Source organism: Triturus cristatus, chromosome 11 (assembly GCF_964204655.1).
Source record: "Triturus cristatus chromosome 11, aTriCri1.1, whole genome shotgun sequence".
NCBI classification, from domain to species: Eukaryota; Metazoa; Chordata; class Amphibia; order Caudata; family Salamandridae; genus Triturus; species Triturus cristatus.
The window spans coordinates 131419134-131436629 of record NC_140594.1 but is presented as its reverse complement, the minus strand read 5'-3'; the positions used below and the strand labels follow the sequence as shown (position 1 = coordinate 131436629).

Here is a 17496-nt window from a genome sequence, read left to right as displayed (position 1 = left end):
CAAGGTTTCAGCTGGGGCCTTGCAGCATGGGTAATCCACTGTTGTCTGTTGCGGGACACTCCATTTTACAGTTAATTCTCGTATCAGGAGTGTGCCTATCCTGAACTGGATGTAGAGTGCCCTGTCACGTGGTGTCTGAATAAAATCTAAATAGGATTCTAAAAATATGCGCTGCTTATGTAAATAAAATTCATCTGTGAGTCTTCCTAGTCTTGAGTTGAAATGCTCTTATGCGTCCACCCAAGCCCAGTAGCGCTTTTTTAGATCGACCTTACTGGGTGGGATTTGATTTTCCCACGAGTCCTTCAAGCCAAGCGCCAAAACTAATTTTTTAAGGTTAGATAACCAACTAATCTTTTAATTGCCCTCCATAGCCATCACTTCTGTGAGCGCAGAGGCATAACTACCAAGCTCTGGGGTACGACGCAGGCGGGCCCAAAATAACAGGGGCCCCAGCCTAGCAATATCCTTAAAAGAGCGCCTACCCAGATCACTCATCAGGGGTTTTAGGGGTACCTTGCTGGGAAGCATCACTAGATCTCTAAAAAATTTGTGTTCGGATCTGCTAATTCCATCGACATTGTCGAAAACCCCATAATTCGGCACCATAGAGAGCTGAGCTAACAGCTTTAGCTGCATAAATCGTGAGGGCAGGGGCCACAGGTCTGCTCTGCTAGGAGCGATGTTCTTTAAGTAGTGTTCCTACCACACGTTTATGGCTCAAGAGCATTTTGTCAATATGGTGCCTCCAATGCATTTTCTCAGCAAGCCGAATCCCCAGGTAATCAAACATTAGGACTCGCTCTAAGCGTGTATCGTCTAGTATAAATGTAGGGATTAAACATCATAAGCTTAGTTTTAGTGGTGTTAACAACCAACCCCCTGGATTCACAAAACAGATGGAACCTATCTAAGAGCTTCTGGAGCCCAGTCGGAGTTTTAGACAGGAGGAACAGGGTAGGAACCTTGTCTCCTGCCAGAGACGGGGCATCCGATGGAAATTCTTGTAAGAAGCTGACCACCCCATTAATAAATAAAGAGAATAGGGTGGGCACCATACACAACCCTGGCGGACTCCTCTATTTACAGGGATCCTGTCTGTCTTCTGTGCCTGAGATCCCCACCTTACTTGGGCATAATTGCCCGCGTGAAGGCGAATGAGCAGATTCAGGATCATAGGATCAATCCCCATTTCGCCTAGTAGTTGCCACAGCCGATCGCGGGGCACTAGGTTAAAGGCAGTCTTCAGGTCAATAAAGGCCAAATAAAGACTGCCCTTGCCAATTAGTACAACCTTCCAATAGATTAGCAGCAGTCTAAATGCTTGATCCACTGTACCTGTGCATGCCCTAAAACCCGCTTGATACTGGGAAAAAACATCCTTATCATCCACCCAATGGTGGATTCTCTGAAGCAACACCCTGCCAACTACTTTCTGCATAGCATCAATCAAGCTAATTGGACGATAGTTGGCAGGGTCCTCCCTGGCACCTTTTTTAAAGATAGGTACCACCTCTGCATCTTTCCATGAGTCGGGTACTGCACTGCCCTCTACAATCGAGTTGATTAAAACCTTAATATAAATTGCCCAATTAAGGGGATCTGCAAGGAAAAGGTCGCCCGGGACGCCATCCGGGCCTGCGGCTTTTGCTGGAACAATTTTCTTAATGGCTGCCTCTATTTCCTTTGTATTAAAGGGAGCAATGACATCCTGAGTGGGTAGCTACTTATTTGACCGACAGACCCATCTTGAGGGGTTAAGCTGGGCCCCGAGTAAAGTTTCCCAAAGTGGTTAAATCAATCCTGATTTGCGATATGGTTAGGGATTAGATCGGGATCTTTATTGCCTAACCGCCTAACCGCGTCCCAAAAAAGATTGGGATCCCTGGCTACACTTGCATCCTTTAGATTCTGCCAGTGTGTCTCATCCCATTCACGCTTAGCTTGAGTAACAGCATTTCTATAATCCTTTCTAGTTTCCCAAACTGAGGGACAATGTCTGTTTTTTATCGCTAAGATCAAGGCCTTTTTCTTCTGTCTGCAATCCGCATTGAACCACGTCTGGCAATTTTTGCGACATATGACTTGGTTGCCAGCGCGATTCTTTATAATAAATAAAGACCCCAACGGAGACATCATGCTTCCATATAACTCTGGGATCCTAGACAGACTATCCTCTTCACTCTGGGCCTCACGCAATTTAGATGTACTTTCGCTGAGTATACGCTTAATCTCAGCCATTCGAGACTCTTGAGCCTCCACTCGTGGCCATTTGAGAAACCTACTGCAGTTTGAGGGGACCAAGTCTTTTGTCCTCATAAGAGGGCCTGTCCCCTGAATTGTAGGAATATAAGGAGCCCAGGGCGAATCCATTGTCAGACTTAGTATATTATGATCACTATCGATAGAAGGAACCACTTCCATGTCTGTTATAAATCTCCAAAATCTAACATCGATTAGTATATAATCGATTCGTGAGGGGCAAGACACCCTGTTATGTGCATTAGCCCCAGCGACATCAGAAGGTGTTCTGCCATTCGCAGCCCTTAATCCTACTTCTAGGGTAAGAGCACTAATCTGTATTGCTACCTGTGACCATTTCTTAATAGGGGGTATATTTAGCGATGGGATACCCCACTTGGCGTCGTCTTCGTCTACCCCCAACAAATCTTCAGAACTTAAAGGCTCAAATGTGCAATTAAAATCCCCAGCTATCATAACATATGAATCTAAGTGGCGTTTGGATAATTCTTGTTCCAACAACATAACAATGTCTGATGCTTTGCCCCCTGAAGTCCCCCTTATATAGACATTAAACAATTCAAGGGTTTTACCACCATTAGCACCCTTGAGCGAAAGCCACATAATATCCGGGCTCGCACATTGCTGCACCTTTATTTCACAGTTCATATCAATCTTGGCCCAGACAATGAGACCTCCATTAGGCCGCCCCCTACCCGTGTGTACAGCAGATGTAAAAAAACAGGTATAGCCAGACGTATATAGTGGTACTAGGCTCCATGGGGCAGATTTATGTTTCCTGGCGCATCCCTGCAAATCAGCAAGGATGCGCCAGGAAAGATGCGTCACACAAGTTAACCCTTGCGCCACACATGATGCGCCGCATTTACAATGCGGCGCATCATGGCGCAGGAATAAACAGATGCGTGACGCATCCGATGGTGTAAGGTTGGCGCAGTGTTTCAGTTGCGTCGCAAGCGCGACGCAACTCCAGCACTGTTCCATCCTACCCTATCCCTAACATGGTGCGTCAAGCCTTACGCCTGCTTCAAGCAGGCGCAGGGTTTTGGCGCATCAGCGTTGGGAAAGTGACTCAGTCAAATCTTATAGATTTGACTGAGTCACTTTTCAGGGGCGTTCCTGCGACGGAACGCCCCCCCCTCTGTCGACACGCCCACGTGAAACCTGACGCAGGTTTTACGTGGCGCAGGGCTTTACATCGTGACGCATCTCCATAGATGCGTCACGATGTAAATATGGTGCAACGTGGCGCAGGGTTTACACCGCCGCTGCGTCACAAAAGTGACGCAACGGCGGCGTAAAAGTGGCGCATCTCCAATATAGATCTGCCCCCATGTTTCTTGGAATATACAGATATGGTGTTCCTCAAGCAGAATATTCCAGTCGGGTAAAGACATTTTATTTTGGAGCCCAGCCACATTCCATGAAAGAATCTTGAGCTGGGAAATAGAAAAACCATTCCCCAAAGAAGATGGTTGAACCAAAGGGGACGCAGTAGAAGATGGAACAGAGGTATCACAAATTGCTGCCAACCCGTGGTTCTTCGTACTAAAAACCGGAGAACTACTGTTTCTATTAGCTGTTACCCTAGTTTGGGATTGTTCAGGGACAGAGCATAATTGAGTAGTAATAGGGGGACTTAGGATGTTGGGATTTGCAGAAAGTTCTAAAACCTGGCTAACATATGAGTCCTGCCATAGTCAATCAACCGCCTCAAGTGAGGACCCTCTACATTTGGGCAAAGATAACACATTGTCATGGGCCCTTGCTGCAGTAATTGTTTGAAAACGCCTGATCTGGATGGATGTAGAATCCGGGGCACAGGTCCTATACTCTAGTGCCAAAAGATTTTCCACCAGATCAGAATTAATCAGGGTTAATTCGATGCTATCCATAGAATTATTATTGGACGTGCATCTCCGTGCCCTGATAATATCTTCCCTGATCAATGAGCGGCAACCCCTAACATACCGCAACCAATGAATAGATTTATTTTTCAAGGATTCAGCATTCTCGAAGCCACTGCTAAGAGCAATCTTAGGGACATTGACTAGAGAACTGTCTGTGGCTGAAGTGGGGGGTGGGTGAATTGTTTGTTTTGTTGGGCTGGTGCATTAATTCCCATTAATGGGTCTGATGTTAATCTTGTAGGCCTATCATGTTTTTTGGCCACCTGCGAATAAGATTGCTTTTGCTAAATGCTACAAGGCTGAGCTGCAGAGGGGGCGATCAGGATGGGGGTTGAGACCTTAATGGTTCGTTTGGGTTGTGTTATAGGTGCGTGTTGTTGTTCGCAAGTTGTGGAATCACCTACTTTGGATGGTTCTTTTGGATTACGAGATCGAGAATCTACAGGCGTATGTAGGGTACCATTCTGAGCTAACAACCTAACAGTGCCCATAAGTTCCTCAATCATCCCTTTCAGTGATCCAACCTCCTCCTTTAAAGAAGTAACCATCTGAATAAGGGTCTGTGTTGAAGGAGGGCTAGCAGGAACTACCACACTTAAACTCTTATTACTGGAGGGGATAATTTGTGTAGTATACACTTCCCCACAAGTATCCAATTCCCTAGCCAGAACGTCATAACGATTCGTACAGATGATGGAGGGCTCAAGGTCTCCCACAGTGTCGTCAGTGGGAGGTAAGGACAGTGGGGGAGAAATGTCGGGCAGAGCTGGCCCACCACCCAACATTGAGGACACGCAGCCAATGTCTGCTCCTTTTTTTTTTTTTTTTGAAATATTTTTATTAAATTTGCAAATACAAAAGAAAAAGAACACCACTCATCGATCTTCAGGCATAGCAGGAGGTTACTCCAAACGGAATTCAACAGTGCAGTATTGTTACAAGTGAGACATAAAGACATGGAATACGTAGCATATCGCCGTTCCCAGCCCGCACCCGTGCATCCGACCAGCACCTTACTCTTGATCACTGAGTTCAGCATCCGACACGTCTGGTGGGGGCTCACAAATATTCCCTCTGTATACATTCCACCCGCTCCACACCTGTGTCCATTTCCGGGGGCACCCCCTATGTATATATACCGATTTTTCAACCACCATTACTTGGTCCATGTCACGTATCCATTGCGCCAGGGTAGGCTCCTGCCCCGAACCCCATCGTTGGGCTATATTGCGTTTTGCCAGCATAATCCCTAACGTAACCCATAGCTGCATCATTCTCTTATGATCAGTTTGTTCCCATATGTTAAGGAGACATCGCCGAGGCTCAGGGGGTGTCACGATTCTGGTCACCTGGGAGAGCGTATGCATCACCTCCCTCCAGTAGACCTTGATGGCAGGGCATTCCCATATGGTGTGGAAGAAAGATCCCTCGTGACCACAGTCTCTGAGACATTGCGGGGACTCCGCACGCTGTAGTTTAAATAGGAGTGTGCGGGTGTAGTAGGTGCGGTGCAAAATTTTGAGTTGGACTAGTCTGAGCTTGGACGATATGCCCACCTCCCTGGGGGACGATAGCGCGGACTGCCACTCCGTCTCATCTAAGTCCCCAAGTTCTGCCTCCCATTTACTCTTAAGGGTCAGGAAAGGATCAGGGCGATTATTTATTATATTCCTATATGTGAGGGACGTCGCTCTTTGAATAAGATGTTCTGTCAGGAGCCGGTCCTCTAGGGGCGATGACTCCGGGAGCCGTGTCCCTGGTGGAATCGCCGCCCGGAGAGCGTGGCGGATTTGTAAGTATCGGAATGATTCAGATTCAGCCAAGTCCTACTCCGTCTGGAGTTGGGGAAAAGCAACCACCTCTCCCCGTTTCCAGAGGTCCCCGACCCTGGAGATACCGATGAGGTCCCATTGATGGAATCCCTTGGTGGTGCGGAGCACCCCGAGCCGTTTCGTGTCCCAGAGGGGCGTAGCCTGGGTAATCCTTCCGGCCCAGCCCATTGCGCGCTGTGCCGTGAACCATATCCGGAGAGTGTGGGACGCGGGCCCCTCCGGAGGGTGACCTTTTTTGGGGTTGTATAGGGCTCCCAGCGCCCCCTCCCCCCCCAGCAGCTGCCTATCCATGCGGTAAGCAGGGTCATCTTGAGGCGCATGGAGCCATTGGTTTATGATCATAAGTTGCGACGCCCAATAGTAGGTCTTGATATCGGGGAGGGCTATACCGCCATCGTACCAGCCGCTGGTGAGCTTGTGTAGAGCTATTCGTGGTGCCTTGTCCTCCCATAGGAGGCTGGTAACCTCTGCGTTGATAGCCGTGAAATAGGAGGCTGCCACCGGGAAAGGGGTATTTTGTAGCATGTATAGGAATCTAGGGAGGGCCAGCATTTTGAAGAGCGAAGCCCTTCCCAGCAACGTCAGGGGCAATGAGCGCCAGTGTTTGACGTCGGCACGTAGCCTTTGCAGGGGCTTCATGAGATTTTCAGCCATAAATTTGTTGCGATCCGCCGTCACATAAATGCCAAGATATTTGAAGCCATCAGGGGCCACTCGGATATTACAACTCCTCGGAAGGCGAGGCGGGGAGCCCTGGAGCATGTAAAGGATGGATTTCTCCCAGTTGATCTCATAGCCTGACCTCCTCCCGTACGATGCACATATGTCGAGGAGACAGGTAATGGAGCGTGCCGGCGAGGCTAGGTACAGGAGGACATCATCGGCGTATAGGGAGATACGGTCCTCCCATCCCATCGTCCATTTGAGGCCCCGTATCACAGGGTCCTGCCGTACCCATGCAGCTAAAGGTTCTAGTGCCAGCGCAAAAAGGAGCGGAGAAAGGGGGCACCCCTGTCTTGTCCCCCGGCCCAATGGGAAGGCGTCCGAGACGTGGCCGTTAACTACTACCTGCGCAAGTGGCTGGGTGTAGAGAAGCTGGATCCACGCGCAAATCTTGGGGCCCAGTCCCATGTGACGAAGAGCAGCAAACAGGAAAGGCCATTCTACCCTGTCGAATGCCATCCGCGCATCTAGTGACAGGATGGCCGCGTCCTCCTCTATCGAGGAGCGGCACGCAACAATGCCGTGCAGACGTCGTATGTTCAGAGCAGTGTTTCGGTGGGGCATGAATCCCGACTGGTCCGGGTGTATTAGGGTAGGGAGGTAAGGCTGTAGTCGTGTCGCCAGCACCTTGGCTAGGATCTTCGCCTCCGCATTCAGTAATGAGATCGGGCGGTAAGATGAGCAATCGTGCGTCGGTTTGTCAGGTTTCGGGATCGCCACTATCGTGGCGTCTGCTCCTTTTTTTAAAGATTTTTGAAACATCTGGGGGACTATGGTTGAACGTAGGGGGGTGGAATCCTTATCAACAATATCTAAGGGGAGCTCAACGCCTAATAGCCCTTCACATTCCCTAATTAAATTATCAATTCTATTCATTACACAATTATTGGCGGCAGATACATTCTTTACTGCTTTCCTTGCCTTTTTCCCCTTACCCGCCCCACTAACGGGACCCGTAGCCCCCCCTGTACTCTCCATAACTTTCCTTCTACCCATTCTCAACCTGATAGTCAGCCGCCCAATACACCAACAAGAAGCAAGAGATAAAAATAAAATAAAATAAAATAAAACAACAGTATAGGTGTTTTTTATATCAAAAAACAAGTTTAAACTGACTTCTAGTAATTAAAATTTTGCAAAAGATTCAAAGAAAAGAAAAATAAAAAAACACAAGAAGTGGTCAATTTGGTAACACCCCAAATAATAACAATTTAAACAAACCTTTGCAATAAATTAAGCAGCCTTCGTCCTACAGTCATCACAGTACCTTGAGATAGCTGCTGAAGTTTTTGTGATAAAGGTGTTCCGGGGGGGAAGATCGAAAAAGGTCAGGCCCTGCCCTGCCTCTTCCTGGCGATGACGGGCCCGCCCTTGGCTCGTGCGCCGCCTGGGCGCCGCCCGCGCGCGTCCCGCGTCGCGAGTGGCATTGCGCGCTTTTCAGCGCGAGTAGCAGAGCAGCTCCTCCCTCAGGCAGCAGAGATTCTTGGGACCTGGAGTCCCCTGCAAGCAGCAACCAAGGTTCCTCGCGTCCCGCGTCGCGGGTGGCGTTGCGCGCTTTTCAGCGCGAGTAGCAGAGCAGCTCCTCCCTCAGGCAGCAGTGATTCCTGGGACCTGGAGCCCCCTGCAAGCAGCAACCAAAGTTCCTCGCGGTTTGTTATTGTATAATACGGTATGTCATGATCTGCTATTGCATAGTATAGTTCAGTGTGGTATGTCACTGCCTGTTGTTGTATAGTGTAGTAGGAGCATAGTCTGACGTGTTATTCAGGCATACAACCTATGAGCTGCTAGCAGCACGCATACACTTGCATTTAGGCAAGCACAGATATCACCAGTTGGTACAATTTGAAAACATATAACTTACGTTGGCTTTCCCAATTTGGGTAGGAAGGTGGCATTACACATAATGCGACCAAAACGAGGATGAGTCATGAACAAATTTACCCTTAGTAAATAATGCAACATGTAACTTTATTAAAATGTAACCAATTATGGGGCATATCATCAACGTGGCGATAAAAAACTTATCGCCACTTTTGCGTCCGTTTTCGGACAAAAAGCGGCGATAACTTTATCGCCTAATCAGCAAGGACACGCTATCGGATGAAACCTTGCATTAGCGCCTGTTTTCTGAACGCCCAGCTTTGCATCTCTAATAAAATGCAAAGTGGGCGTTCCTGCCCTGACATAACTGGAGAAATGTCGCTTAGCGACATTTCTCCAATTATCAATGGGCACGCTAACCTGCAGAGCGACAAGCAAAGTAGCGATAACCTGTTATCGCTACTTTCCTTACGCCTGCTTCAAGACTGACGTAGCCATGATATCCTATGTAAGGTGAATATCATGGCTAAGTATGCCTTGCCCTATCATCAAGCTATCGCCAAACTTTGTGAAATTATTGCTGGGTTTCCAGCGATAATCTCACATTTGGCAGTTAGCGCTTGGAATTTTATCGCTTTTGAGATAAGCGTTGCTAATAGCACGCTATCTCAGCAATAAAATTCCACGTTACCCGGCGATAATTATCCTAGCGCTAAGTGCGCTTAGCGATAATTATCGCCAGTCCTTGATGATATGCCCCTGTGTTCTTAAGTGGTTTGGAAAAGACTGGCCGGAGAAAAGTGACATAATTGAAAGTGCTGTTTTGAGAAATCGGGAAAGCAAACAATGAGCGTGGGAGGGGAGGGCCCAAGAAGAAAAAACAAAAACTAAGGGGCATAAACACATCTAAAACAAGCATTTTCAATAGGTCTCGCATTATTAAAGTTTGAGTTGTTGGCACTGAAAATGAGATTATTATTATTTTTTATTTGTACGTGCATTAAGAAATGAAGTACTTAATATGTGTGTGTAACCACCTCTGTAATGCTTCACTGTTCGGCCTGATGCAAAGCTTACTACCCTGAGTGTATCGCTTGTTGTCTCTAAAGCCCGGATGTATATTTTGCCTGTGAAGGAGCTAATTAAGTGTCATGACTGCTGCAATGTTGTGGATTTTATTTTCAATAAAATTGTTATTTTAAAAAAAAGAAATGAAGTACTTATAAGCTAAGCAACCTATTAAAAATTGTCAGAGATGCAAATAGATGTAGCAGGTTATGCAGATGATATTAAATATCTGAAAAAAATTGAATTAGTTGTAATTTGATTACTGTGACAGTTATGCAATACTTTTAAGAATATGAAGGTGATACGTATTGGGTATGGTAATAGTTGTGTAATCTTTTCATTAGTAAGAAATTGTTTAGTGTTATTTTTTATGCGATGTTTGTTAAAATGTTAATTGTAATATTCATAACAAGTTGGCAGGTATGATGACCTGAGTGAACTTGTTCTCCCTCTACAGCAGGAAGTCACTATAACGGAGGCAGGGCTTTAAGTGGAATGAAAAGGCTTGGGGGGGGCTCTGAAAGGGACGCGGCCAATGTAATGAAGGGCGTTGCTTAAAGCCCCGAACTGAAAACCCGTGCCTAGCATAGTGCGCTGCCCCACTGATATTTTGCTGCTTCGTCATTCCATCCAGATACAAGTAATATTACACCTACAACAAGCCAGGACTGTTGGCTTTGTCAATGGTTGTTAGTTGCATTAGACAAATAAGCAACAACTATGGCTTTGATGCACATCATTTTGAAAATATAAGCATCATACTTCCCCATCAGCTTTGTATTAATCGTGATCTCCCATGCGCCAAGATAACCATATTGCCCCATCAGTTTAATCCATTCAGCAAAGGCCAATAGCCCAAGAGGTGGACCCACAGAATGCATAAGATAAAGCAATCATCCCAGAATCGCAGAGAGCAGCTGTGGTTTCTTCCATTAAAGCTAATTCCAGTCTAATGATTTCCAGCATTGAGCACACATATAATATATCGTTTTTGACATGTTTTGTTTTTACATTGTGCTCTAGTTGCTAACAGTAATCTAGAGCTTTATATTTGAGAACAACTTGGTTTACATCAGCAGACTCCGACGCAAAGAAAATGGATATGCTATGTAGTGTGAAGGTGACAGGAAAATAGCAAGGAAGGCGCTTTGTCCTTGAGGCCTGACAATAAAAGCAATGTTGTTCCGAGTCAAAAGCAAATCTAGGTCGTTTATGTGCATTCCAATATGCGTTAGACTGAAAAAGTGTTGCCAAAGTGCAAACAGAAGCTACAAACACTTCGTGCCATTAACAGAAGGCAGGGTCTCATACTGAAAACCTGCACCAAACTCTCATACTCATTTCCTCACTTCAAGAAATGGTGTGATCCTGGGCACGTCACCTTATCGCTCTGTTTCCCGGTTCCATCTATTTCTTTACCTTTGGTATAATCGCGGCACCCGTGCTTTACTTTTAATGTTATAAGTACAGCGCGGGTGCCGCGATTATACAAAAGGTAAATAAATAGATGTTTTTTCTATTCCTTTACTTTTAGTATAATCTCGGCACCCGCGCTTTACTTATAACATTAAAAGTAAAGCGCGGGTGGCGCGATTATACCAAACGTAAAGAAATAGAAAAAAAATCTATTTCTTTACCTTTGGTATAATAGCGGCACCCGCGCTTTACTTTTAATGTTATAAGTAAAGCGCAGGTGCCGCGAATATACCAAAGGTAAAAAAATAGATGTTTTTTTCTATTCCTTTACTTTTAGTATAATCGCAGCACTGGCGCTTTGCTTATAACATTAAAAGTAAAGCGCGGGTGCCGTGATTATACCAAACGTAAAGAAATAGAAACAAAAATCTATTTCTTTACCTTTGGTATAATCGCGGCACCCGCGCTTAACTTTTAATGTTATAAGTAAAGCGCGGGTGCCGCGATTATACCAAAGGAAAAGAAATGGATGTTTTTTTCTATTCCTTTACTTTTAGTATAATCGCGGCACCCGCACTTTACATATAACATTAAAAGTAAAGCGCGGGTGCCGCGATTATACCAAACGTAAAGAAATAGAAACACAAATCTATTTCTTTACCTTTGGTATAATCACGGCACCCGCGCTTTACTGTAAAGCGCGGGTGCCGTGCTTATACCAGAAGTAAAGAAAAGCAAGTGGCGCGCGCGTCACGCCTGACTCTCGGCATGATCAAGAGCTCCACCCACGGCCTATTGGTGTCTATTACGCGCTTGGTGCGCGTAATAGACACCAATAGGCCATGGGAGGAGCTATGCGCGCGCCTCAGGCCAATTGCGTGCAGTCTTTTGGAGGAAGACGCACGCAAAGGCCAATGGGAGAGCTAAAAAGGAATCGCACACGCACGAGCGTGTGCGATTCCTAGATCGATTTCTGAAACCCAGAACAAAAGGACTCTCGCCTGCGCAAGCACTGCTGCGCAGTGCAACGCAGGTCGCGAGACCTAAAAACAGATAAAGTATCATAGGAGCATGTAAAAAGAAAATACAAACAAACAATACACACTCTCAAAATAAGTACCATAATCTAAGCGGAAGCACAATGGCAAAACAGTAGTCAAGGAATCAATCAGTAGTATAAATAAATAAATAAAACCACTTAACTTGCTCTCGCCGCATCGCCGAGCACAAAGTAAGCGGTTTGATTTATTTCTTTATTTACTTTAATCTTTCCCGTTGTATGTCGAACTCCGCTACCCCCACCCCGGCCCGCCCCCGCCCCACCTCACCGCCCCACAGCGTTACCTGTGCGAGCCACCACTGCTCAAACGTAAATTAGGCACAGAGCACCACCATGTGCGTGACTGTCATAAGCACCGGTGCTGACAATTAAGTGCTGGTCCCGAGCACCAGAAACCACAGGCTCAAATTAAGCACTTGTTCTGTTATCCCTACGGGCTTACCTCTGTCCACCATACTCTAAACCACCTCCAAGTGTCAAAATACCTTGCCATTACTGCACATGAAAATCCCCTTGATGCCGGTGTAAATTTGAAATATTCCTTAAATGTTTCTAAACTTTTCAAAGCTTGTACAGTATGTTTAGTATGGTATTTTGTACTTGAAGGGCACCCTTCCAGTACAAAACCCATGCTCGACATCATGCAGACACTCTTGCACTTTAATACCAGTGGCAAAGTAGTCTAAAGGGCTCCATGAGGAGGGCGCAGCAGCCCATATCTTTGCTGAGATGAAGCTGCCCCGCTTTCTCACTTTCAGACAATGCAGCACAGCAACTATGAGTGCTGCGCCGTCTTGCGTGACTTCTTTGTACATTTGCCCCATGTAGGTAAGTTATTTACTTTAGAATCATTCTATACAGTGGCATAGCTAGACCTGTGGCCCCATGGATACCACCTCGCTGCAGCCGCAGGTAAGAAGGGAGGCCGCCGCCCCCAAAACTTGTGACGCCCAGGGCGGACCGCCCCACCCTTGCTACGTCACTGATTCTATACATTTTCATATTATGTAGGTATTCCATAAACCTGCCATGGCTGTGACCCTCCTGGTCCTAATTTGGGAGCCGCTGTCCTCTAGGTTCCAAGCTGCATGTATGAATCTGAATCTCTGTTTTGATAGGAAGGTAGATATTGGCAAGAGGGATCATCAATACTGAATATGTTTGTGTCCATCTGAAGTTCCATGAATGATTGCCTCGTTCCTTCTCTTACAGATGCTGCCAAACCCACGACAACTGCTACTCTCAAGCCAAGAAGCTTTCCAGCTGCAGAGGCATCGGCGACAACCCCTACACCGAGAGCTACAGCTTCTCGTGCTCTGGGAAAACCGTTTCCTGCAGCAGTATGTACCACTATTCCTGAATGAGCCTATCCAGGGACTGCACTGTCCTGTCCCTCTTCCATAGGATGCTCAGAGTCCTAGCTCGATAGCTCCTCTGCTGCCTGTAGTAGTGAGAAGCACAGTGATGTGTTTTTTATGAAACTGGTTCTCACCAGCCTCTTTTGTCCAACCCTCTGACAATGTTTTGACTTACAATGGCTTCCATCAGGCTGACGAAACCAATCTGGTCAATGCCCTTCGCACAATAACTCACGCCCCACAGTTCTTTGCATAGCAAAAAAGGCCACTTTATTAAGACAGGTGCCAATCAATTTCTTTTCCAACATTTTCAATATATCATTAATAAATTCTTCACTTTTATTTCAAACTATGTACAAAAACAGAAACCCCCATTGTAAAGCCCAATCAGAGCCCGAATGACTGACCCCTGTAGATAGCATCCCCTCATTCTCATTTCCTGTCCCCTTGACTTAGTCCCCCCCACCTCCCCCGTTGGAGGATGGACAATCCCGCTCAAGGCTGCCCACCCCCCCAGCAAAATATCCGCCTACCAAAACAAACTAAAAGCTACATGACAACCTGTCTTAACGTGGCAAGAAAAGAACAATTGCACCAACGCTATCAAAATTAAAAGGACATCCCAGTAGATGTGAAGAACCAAATGAAAACAGAGAGGGAAGGGTGGGTGGGACAAAATACTCAGGGCCAAAACCCCTCCTCCCCGCTCCCTAGGGCACAGTGATTTTCCCGCCCCGCCTACCCCCTATTTGAAACCTCCCCTCACGCGCCTCCCGCCTCCCTGATCCCTCTTCAGCCCCACCTGTGTGGCCGCAACCACTGTGCGAACAACCCAGGGGGCGACCGGCTCACGCCACGCACCCCCTGGGTCCCCCCTTCTGATAAAGGTTGTTTTTTCCCTTCTTTAACTCCACCTATTCTTTTTTCTCGGTTCTTTCCCCTATTTCTCATTTTAAAAAGGCGGTCTCCCCTTAACAAGTGTTTCTTTTTTCTTCTCTTTTATTTTATTTTATTTCTAGGTTTCTTAGGGATGTTACACAACACCTCATAAAACCCTCTCTTTTTTCTTTAACCTCCCCTTTCTCTGTCCTCCTTGTCCTGTGGGTGATGTGGCCCTCTCACTTCAAACCATCCTAATTTGTTTTCGCCCTCACCCTCTTTTTCCTGACTTACTTTAGTGTCTCTCCATTGCTCGTCTCTTCTTTTTATCTTTGTCATTTACCTCTGCTCCTTTCCTTCCAGGTGACAATAGATATAGAAGAAAGACTACCGCTGCACGTTTATTTCTTTTTTTTCAACTCTTTTTAACATTTTGTCCTTACAAGTCCCAATTTTTAGACTTTTTTTTGCATGATTATTTTACCAGATATGGGTTTTCTACCGGGATCTAGTATACATTTTTCTTAATAATCAGTGAAATTTGGGAGAAAATGGCATTTCATCAACTATATCTAAATAGCATTTAATCAGCCTGTTATGTGAGGCTGGCAGACTTCATTATGAGGTTTCGTCATAATGATGGAACACTGATAGGCATACCACACCAGAGTGCTTGAGAAGCAGCTTCAAGGTGCTTCTATCAGGACCAAAGAATAACAGGGGCAGCAGATAACCAAGGAAAGAGACTGAAACTAAAAAATACTACGGGGAGTATCTCTGTGGGTTCTCTCAACTTTAAATAAATGTTGTTTTGGCCTTATAATTAGAAAAAGTTAATCTTGGCTAAATAAGAAAGAAGTATGGAGAGCAAAGGAATGGATGTATTTACTAAGGAATTTTGCCAACGCTGGCATGGAATAACACAATGCCAAACGTAACGACAATTTACTACACATTATAGGACCTTCATCCAAATTCGAGGCCCATAAAGCGCTCTCTGATGAACCGAGGTTCACACCTGAGGCTTGTCATCAAGTCAATACATTTAAATAATGTGAAACATATTAGGCGCTATGAGGAATACAGAGAGTGGTTAAGTATGGGGAGCTTAGTATCTGTTGTGCACCCATGTTCCTTATCGTTTAAAGCCTGGAGAGCAAGAAGAGAGTATACCCTGCTATGCATCATTCAACCTGGTCCAGTGCGGTCTACGGCAATATAGGAGTACTGACTCTGTAAGGCTGGTAAGGCTAGGGCTGATTGCCCTGATGAACCCTAGTCCCACATGTGCCCATACAGGTCTTCTATTCCACGGGCATTTCCCTCATGGGCTGGAGCCCTTGGAATCCTGTTTTGAAAGCCCAGAGCTGCTCCTGCTGCCTCTGTCACTTTTCCCAGGTCCCTGTGAATACAAAATGTTCCAGCTATCGCGACAAGAATTGTAGATTCTATTAAGGACACGGAGGCGAGGATTATGCTTTCTCAATTTCTTTACTACTCACAGCAGCCAATGAGAAAAAAGTAAACATTACACAAAAACTACATTTCCCATGAGGCTTTGAACCACACGTCCTTCATCAACCAATAACAAGAGAAGTAATCATACAAAATAATGAGGCACCATCTTGGCTTCCTCTTTCTATGCAAAAAACAGTCCTTAAAGTGTCCAAAAATTAACAACAGTCCTGACTCTCAACGGAGAGCAAAAACAGCATAGCCAACTCTCAACGGAGAGTACGTCCAAACAGTCCTGGAAACGACAGCTATCCTCCAACGACGAGTAGATCAATATCAAAGATCATCACAGGTTTAATTCTGTTTGGAATCAGTTCCTGAAATAGAAACAAGTTTGAAAATAGGGAACCCAAAGGGTCTGATGTCTTAGGGAGGGAGAATAACATTGCATAGGTAAACATCTTGCAATATGACAGTTGACATCATACCTGTCCCAATGGGTGCGATAATCCTCGCCTCCGTGTCCCTAATAGAATCTAAAATTCTTGTCGCGATAGCTGGAAAATGTTGTAGTCTATGGCAGGACCGGAGGCTCAGATTATGCTGGTTCAAAGCTGACCAACAACAACAGAAGAAACATGCGTAATAGGTTTAGAATAAAACACTTTCAGAATATCTTCTAAGTGAGACCCTAGAACATATGCTTTAGAGGCCATAGCTCCTCTGGTGGAGTGCGCACCATAAACAGAAATGTCAATCCCTGCTTCAGACATAACCCACCTGACCCAACGCGCCAAGGTGGCCGCTGAAACAGGACGGGAAGGTTTTTGTATAGCTAACAGCAATTGACCCAAGGGGTCAGATCTATGAGGTAATGTACGTTCCTCATATACCTTAAAACATTTTAGAACACATAATTTATCATTGTGAGGAAATGCAGGATACTCAACCGAATGTAACATGGTCTTAGTCCTACTAGAAATGACGAAAGAAACACCCTCTGGAGAGAACAACCTTCCTGCTAAATCCTTCAGGAGATTAAACATAGTAACATAGTAAATTTAGCAGACAATTGTTTTAACGATAGATCTTTGTGGTCTGGCCAAGATTCTAATAAATACAAAACTTTATTAACATCCCATAAAATATTGTAACGAGGATGAGGCGGACCAGCCACTCTGATACCTTTCAACAACTGACACACAAGGGGATGCATCCCCACCGGCTTACCATCGATGTGATTGTGACCAGCGGAGATAGCTGACCTGAAATTATTAACAGACCTGTATGCACGACCTGATTCGGCACATTGGAGCCCATGCCTGATTTATAAACTCAGCAGCCGCCGATGAAAGGCCCTCAATTCTTTTGTGTTTCCCGAGATCTTCCAAACCATGAGGGTTAACTGGTTCTGCAGGACTAGAGGATTTGAGGGGATCCCACTGGGTCCTGGAGAATTAATGGGAACACAGGTAACTGAAAAGGTAGGTCCACTGATAATTCCAATAGCGTTGGAAACCATGACTGAGTCTTCCATAATGGTGTGACCAACACCACGGACGTCACCTGTCGACGGACCTGGGCTGTCACCCTCTGAATCAGGGGGGAAAAGCATAATTCCTCTGGGATCCCCAATGTTGAAGGAACGCATCCGTTACCATCGCCATCGGGTCCGGCCTCCAGCTGGAAAAACGTGGGAGGTGAGCATT

At 45.8% G+C, this 17496-nt stretch overlaps 1 protein-coding gene across 2 annotated transcripts in view; it reads left to right on the top strand.

Moving 5' to 3' along the window:
• The window catches only part of LOC146783518 (phospholipase A2-like), a 51905-nt gene that overhangs the window by 30345 nt on the left and 4064 nt on the right, over positions 1 to 17496 (top strand). For both annotated transcript variants that reach the window (XM_085633760.1, XM_085633759.1), the window contains exon 3: positions 13308 to 13435. In XM_085633760.1, coding sequence (XP_085489886.1) covers positions 13308 to 13435 — 128 coding nt within the window. The remainder of the gene's footprint in view (positions 1 to 13307; positions 13436 to 17496) is intronic.